Genomic DNA, 12180 nt, shown 5'->3' on the forward strand with positions numbered 1-12180 from the left:
TTATATTTTTTTCAATTTTATACAAAATGGTTTAAAATATCTTCATTAATCTATGGATCAACGAGTAATTGGCTGAATTATAAAACCTGATAGGTAGTTATTATATTTCTTCAAAGACACCTAGACATATTAGTTAATGATTATACAGTACAATAGATTCTCCACATGTTTTTATGATGTCATAATATCACTTACAGCAAATTTACTTGATGTGTATATATGTATACAGTAAGTACAATAAATAAATTATTAAAAAAAAAAAACTTTTATTTTGGTAAATAGTCAATTTGGAACCAGATAGCAGGACATTCATTTAGAAATATTGAATGGCAGCTTATAGATGTATAAGTAAAGAAAAACTTTATATTTTGGGAGAATTTATATCTTCTGAAAATTTTTTTCACAAAAATATCGAATTCACGTTCAGAGACCGATAACATGAGTATCGGAAAGGGCCCTACAGTAACTTCTCGGTACGTAAACAAACAAGACAGATGGATGAACTAATCGTAGAGACCTATAGACCGTACACAACCTATTATTGGACTTTGAAAACCAATACGATGCGTCATGTTTAGGTATTAATCAGAAAATATGGTGTATCAAAGAATCAAATGATTAATAGCTCGGAGAGAGATCAACTCTCCAACTCCTCGCTGGCGGGGTACGCTCTGCATCAATAAAATATTTTTTTCTTTATTTTTTGTTCTATTTTTAACAAATATGTAAATTTTTTTATGATCATAATAATAGTCCTCTCATGATGCTAAAGGATTTTATATGTGATAGCTACTCGGGCATGCATCTAATTCTTTCATTGAGTTCATATTTCTCCAAGCTCTGTGAGATCTCTGTTGAGGTATTACAAATGATAAGGCCAGGATTGAAAAACCACTCAAAGCCCTGTGAGGTTGCTATTGAGGTTTTACAAATGATAAGGCCAGGATTGTAAAACCACTCAAAGCCCTGTGAGTTTGCTATTGAGGTTTTACAAATGATAAGGCCAGGATTGTAAAACCACTCAAAGCCCTGTGAGTTTGCTATTGAGGTTTTACAAATGATAAGGCCAGGAAACCACTCAAAGCCCTGTGAGTTTGCTATTGAGGTTTTACAAATTTACAAAAAGGATTGTAAAACCACTCTTTTACTCTCAGACCACGTTTTGGCTCTACTTCGTAAGAGTAATAGTTGTTATTAATATACATAGGTTACTGATACAATGTGTACCAGTTACTGACGTAATAACCTTTGTTTTCAGATATTAGTGATTCGATTCCAACAATCATTTCAAAATTGAGGCCAGCTAAATAAATAGGATTTACAACTGGCGCCAATTTTGGCATCAATAATTAATATTTAACTTTAATCTTAAACAAAGGTTGAATTGTCAATAACTGGTACACGTCAATTAACTTGTGCCCTACTTTCTTTTACATGGGTTAAGGTTATTTACAAATATAATGTTAAAGAGATGGCTTATTATAGAATCTTTCAATCCAGTAAAGAATACAAATCTATGCCATCCTACTACACTATTTTATTTTTTTTTTTTTTAGCTCTCTACAATAATTCGAGAACCAAGACTTGATATGGAAAAACAATTGGATTCCTTACTGTCCACTATGAAAACGGCGAACCGGGACATATTGGTTGAAGAAATGTCGGAAGTACTAAAATTGATAACTAACAAAGTGGAGGAGTTAGAAATTGAATCCGAAAAAAGATACAGAAAAATGGGTATGAGTTTTGAACTAATAAGACAACGTTCTCTATAAGTCCCTTGCAGTTAATGATATGTATTGGCAATAATATTTTTGTTAACTGGTAAAACATTGCGTCAAAAGTTACTGTTGTAAAAAAATATATTTAAAAAAAAACTTGTTTTTTAAAAGAACTACGCTATAATGGAGAAATTGAGTCTCGTTTGATTTAACGTATTTAAAAATCATTCTCATCTAATAGGCGAGATCACATCACCGTCTCCCCTCCAAAAAAGTCGATTATCTCAAATGCGTTGGAAATAAAATATAAAATTATATATTGTATATATTCGAAAATAAACGTATTATAGTACTTTATATATGTTTATATATCACTTTTACGTTGAAATGATAATAACTGAGAGGTAAATTTAAGAAAAAATTCACTAAAATAATATAGTTGAAGATATTACAAAATAATAATAATGAACGCCTAACGAACCAGAAGGTTTTCGAAAAGGATTTCCGGCTTCAACCTAGATTTTATTTCCTCATCAATTTCGTTTTTTCTAGTTACCGTATAACCTAGATACTTAAACCTACCTACCTGTTCAAACGTATTTCCTCCTATGTCAATACCACCGAAATTGCTTGCGTTTCTACTGCTAACCATGTATTTTGTTTTATCTTTATTTATTTAAAGACCTAGTTCCTTACTGGAGTTTATTAGCGTGGTTGTATTTCTATAGTTTCCTTGTCCTCCCAATAATACCAATTCATCAGCATACCCAAGTACCGGTATTTAGTGTAGTATTTTAGTGCTAGATTAAATAAGATAGCTGATACAGAATCACCTTGTTTTAAACCCTACCTGGAATTTCTCAGAATAATGATTACCGTTTCGTACCTTATTAAACGTTTCGGTCATGCACATCCGTACGAGATTCACTAACTTCTTTGGTATTCCCTGTTCAATCAGAATATTATACAGCTTCAGGCGGTCAATAGAATCGTAAGCCTTCTGGAAATCTATATAAAGCTGATGAACTATTCCGTTGTATTCCAATTTTTTCTGCAAGATTTGCCGTAATGAAAAATGTGATCAATAGTTGAACGATTTCGTCTAAAACGACATTGTTAGTCTACGATAATTCCTTCAGCGTATTCTGCGATTCGACTAGTTACGATTAGCGTTAATATTTTATAACATACAGGAAGGAGTGAAATTCCTCGATAGTTATTACATACATGAGTATAATATATTTTAGTAAAAAAAAAACCTACATAAATGTTTTCAAAAACATTTTTTATTGCAAAATGATCGATAAATCGGACGAACTGATGTACTCTCCGTCTGATTTGATAATGAGCACTCTCAACCGACAAGTTTTTTTCCCAAATTTAGGGTATCCACTTTATAAAGCCTGGGTGAGCTATAGTATAATACAGCGTACTGTGCGCATTATGCTGTCTATTTCAAGAATATCCTCTATAATTTTATATATTGTAACGAGAGATACGAGCTCTGTTCGTTCATTCGGTACCGTTGTCTGAGGAGGTAGTATACCCGGGGCATTACCGCTTCGGTCTAGAAGTGGCGTGCATGACCGATGATATCGTACAACGAGTGGTAGATTCTTCGACGAATATGATTTGTATATACTTTTATTTCGAAGTTACAGCGTTGATTTTTAAAGATTTCGTCTGTCTCGTCTTAAGACATTGAAATTCCGAAGGAAATACATACTTTTAGTTATTATATTTCTTCAAAGACACCTAGACATATTAGTTAATGATTATACAGTACAATAAATTATCAGTAATCTGCTAACCTCCATTGAAATTTTAAAAACCTTCAGTAGTCCTATATCCACTTTCCGAAATAGTACATTAAACAATTTGGTTTGATTAGTTTAAATAAATAAATTTACAAAAACCTATTTTCAGTAGCTAATGGTTAATCTATGGCATTTTCAGTGCAACACCAAACTGGTGACTTCAATAAATTCTATCAGAACGAAGAGAACTTCATCAATGATGTAGAACTATGTAAGAAAATATTCCACCACTTTTTAAAAAGCTTCGGGATATACTGGCCGAATCCGAAGTTAAAAAAAATCCTTCATTCCCATGATCTATGTAAGTCTTTTATAAAATCATTTTGATTTACTGGAGCATTTCAATTGTTACTTATTCGAGAAGATTAGGTAAGCCAGTCACCAGAAGCCTGATTAACATATTCCGAATTTCCAAATTCATTACCGATGCAGTAAAGACCCCTTCATAACTAATTATTATTCCTCCTCATAAATCAATCACACACAGTGCTTAGAAGACAAACAAAAAAATGCAATCGATATTCTTTTTTTTATCTACAATGAAATGAAAAAGTAATTCGTAATATGTTTATTATAATTGAATAACCTGACCCGGCAGAGTAACGGAGGATGTATATAGATTTAATGAACAGAATTGATATTTTGATATATATTATTGTATTTAGTTAAATTAAACGTGTACTTTATTATTATGATTTGGTAACATAAATTGAACCAATATATGCGATAAGGAACGAAACAGAAACTGTCAAACCAACTGACCAAAGAAATTGTAGTTAAAGATTTTTTAGGAGTGAAACAAAGTTGATATTGGTTTTTAGCACCTCATAAAAACCTTAAATACGAATTATAGAAAAAATCGGAAAATGAAATGTTTTAATCCAAAATTTTTGCCATCGCGTTTGATTTCTTTTAACAAAATCTAAAAAATGGAAATATCTTCGATACTACTCAACTACCAAACTTGGCTAGAGAAGAGAAGAGAGAAGCACTCGCGCTTCCGGGACGGGGTAAAGCAATTTTAACTCCGTCAGAGATATGCAGGCCTCTTGTAAAGGAAGTCAAAGATCAATGGCAATCTATGTGGAACGAAAGCCCAATGAGCAAATTAAAAATTATTAAAAAGGATGTCAAGCCCTGGGGTACCTCCAATCGCAAATGCCGTAGAGAGGAAGTTGTACTGACTAGGCTGAGAATAGGTCATACGAGGCTCACCCACTCCTATCTTATATCAAAAGAAACACCTCCGAACTGCCAGTATTGCAATAACAATTTAACAATAAGCCATGTTTTACAACGATGCCCATATTTTACACCTCAATAGCTTGGGACTAAGCCAAGATATCTCAAAACCATTGGAGACGATGATAAGGCAATAGAATTGGTGTTCCAGTTTTTAAAATCACAAAATTTACTGACAAAAATATAACTTGATCGGAAGAAAAAAAAAATAAATAAATAAAAAAAAAAATTAAAAATAAATATAATTTAACGAATATTAGCAAAATTAAATAAAATATAAATGGCGTTGATGACCAATGAAGTTTGGCGCCACTAAACAACCAAACAAACAAACCAAACTTGGCAGAGGTTTAGGGTTCTATAAATCCCACCATAGACCGAAACCGGGTCTAATTAAACAAATTAGAACCTAAGATAAATAATAAAACGTTTGAAAATCATTTCTTTATTTGAAACCAATATTTCCCCCAATGATGATATTGATCTACGTTTTGTTAATGTAGGCTTAAAGACCAAACATTCAGCTTTCCAATGGTTCTATTAACATAAAGATCATATAAAATCAAGGGGAGTTATGAATGATTGTATAAAAAAATAGTCAGTGGAAAAAAAAATTCTCCGAATGAGGTGAAAAATTTATAATTTTTAATTTATTTGAATAATGGTATTTGATACTTTAAGACGCTAAAAAAAAACATGATTTGCTTAAAAAAAAAATTTCTGACCTACTTTACCCCGAATCACATTAGATTTTTTTAATTTTAGCCTAATAGAGTCAGTAATATTTTTTTCTCATTCCTCGGAAAGAGATGGATCGATTGGTGTATAATAATAGCGGAAAAAAACGCATACTTTCGAGATAGAAACCAAAACTTTTTTTTTACTAGAGAATACGAGGATTTATTATCTTTAAACATTCCCATAGTGAAAGGGAACATTTTGAAAAAAAAAACTGCACGTTAATCGGTTCACTAATTTAAAAATTTATTTTTGTTTATTTACTTTATATATATATATCACTATATATACATAGACAGATATGTATGAACTGGGTTTGCATTTTTTTAATTATTTCAAAATTTAATTTTACTTGAACGAGGGCAATCAATAGGTACTTAAATCATAACAGTCAAATCGTACAGATTACTGATGTCATCAGTGCCAATAATGACTAACATCATCAATAGTTTTAGAAATCATAAATTAAATGATAAAAACAAACTAATATTTAACGGGAAATTTTTCAAAACATGAATAAATAAAAAAAAAAATACGGAAGTAAGATGGCGTGATTCATCCGTTGATATTTATAAATTAAGTACTAATTAAGTTTAATAAGAGATAACCAAGCTTATTTCAATAACAATCACGTGACACATTAGTTTTTTCACAATTACATAATTTATATTGTAATTATTAATGAGGTTTATGTTTTGCTCCATTCCCAAATGGAAGCACATACAGGAATTTAAAAAAATCTACGTCCTCAGAATCTAAAATTTACGCTTTTTACATTTTTGAAATCTAGGAACAATTCGGGTCGGTCTGTGGTCAGATTTGTGTTCGAGCATAATCAATAAAAGCGTTAATAAGGTTATTACTTTCACTTACATGTATATGTTATATATAGTAAGGGAAAGTGTTGAAAAATTTTGAATTCAAGTTTTCAACGAAAAGAAACGTGTATGTGTGTGAGTAGAAAGATAAGTGGGAGGGGGCCCGCGTGTGTGGGCGAACAGCTAAAAACCAAAAAGTCGTATGAAACAGAAATAACTTTATAAACGCGGAATGAGACATCAACTTTTTCGTTAAATTTAACTGACCAGGAATGCTTCTTAAAAGAATAAATTTTTTTATATTTTTTTCAATTTTATACAAAATGGTTTAAAATATCTTCATTAATCTATGGATCAACGAGTAATTGGCTGAATTATAAAACCTGATAGGTCTAATACTCATTGAAATAGTCTACATGTAAATTTTTATAAAAAAAAAAAAAAAATTAAATAGATATTAAAGATTAATTAAGTAAATTAAAAAAAAAAACAAATCAGTTCTCATTGTTAGCAATAATAAATACGAAATATTAAAGAGTTTTATGAATAACAATAGTATGGCCCATTCTGAAGCGGGTTAGAGCAACTTCCTCCCTGCGGCTGTTGCGGTAGGATGTCGACCATAATTTGACTTCTCTTTTCAATCCTTTTAATTTACTCGGAGAACTTTCATTCCGCTATACATATATCTTGTAATATGTATATATGTATTAACCAAATATAAAAATAAAGGAGGTTATGAAAAAAAAAATATCAACAAATAAATGATACATAAATCACAATTTTGTGAATAAATTTATAACTAAAGACTATTATTCTATAATACACAAACCAATTACAAACAAATTAATGTGAGAAGATGGCTAGGAGTGTGGTAAGCAAAGATGCACACATAAACAAAACTTATTTATTCGTGCCAACGTTTCCCTCTTTATTTACTTATTATTTTCTTCTTTTATATCTTTATTTATTGAATACTGTATGTTTTTATTTTTATTTTATTACTTATTTTATATAATTTGTACCTCTACCATACTATATTACATTAGTAATATACTCTACAATATTACATTTTATCTTCTATTAGTATGAACTACTATCTACTAATTTATTGTTATGCATATTTCCAAGTTTGTTTATTATTTTTCTCTCATTTAAAGTTATCTCGTTTTGGGTTTTCAGCTCTTATGAAGGCCTAAAATTTAGGTCGAAACGTTGGCACAAATAAGTTTTGTTTATTTCTATATCTTTACTGACAGCACATCCCGACCATCTCCTCTTCATATCAATCCAGATTCAACTACAACCTCATTAAACAAATTAATGATTTATATACATAAAATTGCTATAGAACTAAAATATAGCTGTTATTCGTATAATCAAAAAATAATTGGTTTATCTGAAATACGGGAAAATATTATAGTAATAATACAATTTGATTTTTTTTTTTAATCTGAAATATCTGTAGTCTATCTACTATTATATCTATAATCAATCTAGTAAAACATTTTTAATATCTATGCCCGAACTATAAATAATAATCAACAAGGAATGTCCAGATAATTTCATAGAGATTTTAATAAATAATCTGAGTTAAATTAAATACTGAAAATTCAGGTAATTAATTCAACTTAGAAACTTATTATAATTTATTACTGCTAATTCGCCTAGGAGTCTGAACAAAGGAATGCTTAATATCAGACAATTCCCCAGAAGGTATTTCCAAGTTTTAGTCCATAAAATGATTTGATGAGGGAAGACTAAGGGTTTGAAAATTTAATTATTGAAGGAATTATTAAATATTTCATTCAATAAAAACAATATATTGTATAAGTTATCCCTTTTACGAATATCACTTTTTTATAAGAAAGATTTGAATCCACATGAGAAATTTTCGGGTTAGGTTTTCTATAGCTACATTATCTGAAAAGAAATAAAAAAAATTAACTTTATAAAAAAGTAAGAAATTCATAGTACTTCATAGTAGTAAAATAAATAGAACTATTTATTTGTTAACACGCATCACTGTTTGCGGACTGTACCCTCTGGGCTGTACCAAAAGTAACACCCTTCTATTAGCTTATTAGTAACAAATATTTTTTCTGATTCGCTTTCCATCCCAACAGGAAAGTATACCTTTATTGAATTCACAACCTTCGCGATTTACAACCCCTTATTTGGCTAAAATAAGTGGTGAAGATAAAAACGGAAGCCTGTAAAACATATGATACTGCTGATTAACCATCAATGGTACAAACAAGCATGGTTTGTTAAAAGCTGTTTGTTGAGCATAAGAAGTGTAACGACTTTAGAAATGTAAGTAACTATGAAAAGAAATCAATATAAGTGTTAGATGCAAAAGAAAAAACATTAGGCTCTCTGTAAACGAAGCTACTGGAAAGGAACTGAACCAGTCGGTAACTGGGGTTACTGACCAGTTACAGACTCAGTGGTGACCTGACCTCACACACGAGGCTACTCATCAGCAATTAAAATCTCTAGTTCGTTCAATGTCGTCATGGACATCGAAATAGAAAATCCAAATTAAAACCAGAAACATCTATTATTTTTAAAACAATTGTCAAGCCACTGCTAATATATGGCTGGGAAGTCTGGTGAGCGGCATCCTTTACGAAAAGGAAAAAATTACAATCTTTAAATCAAAATAAAGTCCTAAAAATTGCAGTGGATGCTCCTTGGTTCGTAAGAAACAGCTGATTGGATCATTAATTACAAATGGGGTCAATAGAGGATTACATAAAAAAGGTTCATGAAGTTCCACTCCCAGGTACCAACAGTTAAAGGAGCAGTGACCTACAACTTGGGAAACCCAACCACAACCCGAAGACTGAAGCCCAGACTGCTGTAGGACATCCTGTTATAAGTTCTCTATTTATCAGTTTTGTTATTGTTATTCTAAAATTTTATTTTATATTAATTGTTTTTTCTCATCTATATCTTAAATTGACTTCTTTTTTTTTCCATTAGAAATCAATTCTCTATTTTGTTAAATCCATAAATGTCAATGTTTTTGTTATTAACTTTACTTTTTATCTTTTATTTAGAATTAATATTTGTATCTATTTATTTATTTTTATTTGTTTTAAATTTACAATGTTTCATATAGTTAGAAGTGTCTTTTATATGAGACTATACTCTCCCCATAATCAATTGTTAAAAAAAAATGTACATTAACCTTGTAAGGCCCACTAGGCCAATTCAGTATTAAAAAAAATAGATATCCTGCAATGATGAAACCATCATGTTGCATTATTATCTCAGGTGAGTAGTAGGAAGGTTTTGGATACAACCACACCTTGAAAACAATATTCAGATACCCACTTTATGAAAGGTAGAGAAAGGTGGTAATATATTTCTTTTTTTACCATCTTTATAAAAAAATAACTATTTCAATATATATACACATAAATATTATTCATAATATAACAAATAAAATCAAAGGAGCAGCCCACGGTGACAAAACCCACATAAGCATGCTTGAGCATTTGTGGCTACATTTATAGAAAACACCTTGAAGGCTGCAAAGTAGAACTTGACCTAAGTCAAGTACCTATACCAACTAAAACACATCATTGAAAGGCCACACGGTGTTTCCACTTAAGTTAGTTGCGAACTCTCAAGCATGCTTGTACGTTTGTAGCCACCTTAAGATTTAAAAATTACCGCTTGAATATTCATTGAATCTTTTTTGTCATTCATGATAATCAGCGGCTGAAATGCTTATAGTGTAAAGGATTAACAGTTTTACATAATGTTGGATATGTCTTGGTGCTGTAATTAACACTAAGTCATATATGGCTCATTTTACATAATACTATTTATAAAAAGATTATTTTGGATGTTTTTGCATAGTTCTTTCCGGTTAACAGATGATTTCAAAAAATACTTGAAATGTTTTCTAGTCGTGTATGATATTTTTTTAATTTCTTTCAAGCATTACTACGTGGCATGAAAATGATTCATTACGCTATATGCAAAATCATTATATTTTATTCAAGTTTTTTGGTGTATATTTTATATAGGTGTAACTGTTCATCGGATTGTAATTAACCTAAAAGCTCTAATTCGCTTATTCAAATTGTTTAAAATATCTAAAATATACAAAGGAATCTTAATATTTATGCTGTAATGTTTTATATATTTTTTTAATTTTTGAGAAATTTAAATAAATTGTTTAACTTATTATAAACTGTAGAGTGTATTAATAATTTATATAGATGATTTTTAATATAGTAACTTTTTTTAATATTACTTATAGATTATGTAAGCTAGTTATCGTATAGGAAATTTCCATTTTGACGAGGGTTTCTGCAAAAACAAATAATTACATCTAAAATACTAAAGATATCTAAATATACATTTCAAATTTATATTATCTTACAAATAGATCGTAAGATTAAAATATATTTTGCTTAATTTTTAATATTCTCCTCAGTATAAATCTGAGGAATTATTTCAATCATCACTATACATTATTAAGGCTGCTACATATTAAAACAGAACGTAGATAAAAGTTTTCCGCTAACTTTGTTAATTGGAAATAGAAATTTAGGAAATAAATATTGATAATAATTCCTTTATTTACGTTAGATCTGAAATAGCCCTTGGAAGAGCCTAAATTTTCCTCTTCAGGAAATGGTAATGTGAATAAGTAAATGAGCAGGCGACAGGCAAATAATTAAAAATGAAAACTCCTTCAGCGGATAGAAGTCATTTAAGCTGTGAACAGCGACTCGAGCTTAATATTAAAGGCATTAGGGCTGAAGTATTTAGCAACAGTCTGCAGCTACAATGCTGAGGTTTGCCATGGCAACTGTTAAATTACTTTACCTCTTAGTTGAGAGCAAGACAAATGTTGCCTCTGTGTGTTGGTTAACTTTAGCACCACGTTCGGCAGGAGTTTGAATTAAGAACGTTACATGTTTAATGTGAAATCCTTATATTTCCCATACATACAAACTTCCTTACACACTATTCCTTATAATATCAATTTTCAAATGGTAAAGCGTTGTGGTTTTATTGACACACATATAGCTCTTTATTTTGTAAAACATAAAATCAAGTTTTTAATTTATTTACTCAACTAAACGACAAGAAAAATAATTTCAAAAAATAGTCTATTATATATATCGTTTTTAGAAGAAATCAGCCTTTTTATTACTTCTTTAATTTGTTTATATACACATACATACGTACAGTATAATAAATAATGCAAAGTATGGACATAATAAAAAATAGATGTTAAAGTTTAGACATTTATTTCGCTCCAATGTTTTATTACATTAATGAGGACCATGGCCACTAATCAAATCAAGAAAAGACTATAGTTACAGGAATAAAAAATGGCGCCCGAGTCAAAAGTTAGAAAACATTTTAAGTAGAGTAAATTTGCTAAAATATCAGCGGTAATACGGTTGTTTACGTTCAATAGTTCCCATGCTAAATTTTTTCAAAAAGCGACATTTTTTCCCCCAAAAAAATTACGTTTTTGGTATTGTATAGTGCAACACCAACCAAAAGAAAATAATAAATCATTAAAAAGGATTTAGTGAATGACATAAATTCTTCCTTATTAAAAAACAATAGTTTATTTCATATCATCAGCAACGTTTTGGGAGATTTCCCCCATCTTCAGGCTGCTAAAAAACAAATTCAACAAAACCATAAACATGTGCTTACAACAACACTAATATATCATATACACTCAAAGAACTATTTATAAATTATTTACTTGTTAAGAAAAACCTATATATTACATATAATTTTCTCCTATTTGTCATTCTTGCTAATATATTACAATATTAATGTCATTTAATGAGTAAA

At 29.9% G+C, this 12180-nt stretch overlaps 1 protein-coding gene across 1 annotated transcript in view; it reads left to right on the forward strand.

The window, feature by feature from the left end:
- The window catches only part of LOC106679312 (uncharacterized), a 67464-nt gene that overhangs the window by 2035 nt on the left and 53249 nt on the right, over positions 1 to 12180 (forward strand). The window contains exons 2-3 of the mRNA XM_014418394.2: positions 1557 to 1737; positions 3678 to 3839. Coding sequence (XP_014273880.1) covers positions 1557 to 1737; positions 3678 to 3839 — 343 coding nt within the window. The remainder of the gene's footprint in view (positions 1 to 1556; positions 1738 to 3677; positions 3840 to 12180) is intronic.

This window comes from Halyomorpha halys, unplaced genomic scaffold, assembly GCF_000696795.3.
Source record: "Halyomorpha halys isolate HHAL.00 unplaced genomic scaffold, Hhal_1.1 Scaffold194.1, whole genome shotgun sequence".
NCBI lineage: Eukaryota > Metazoa > Arthropoda > Insecta > Hemiptera > Pentatomidae > Halyomorpha > Halyomorpha halys.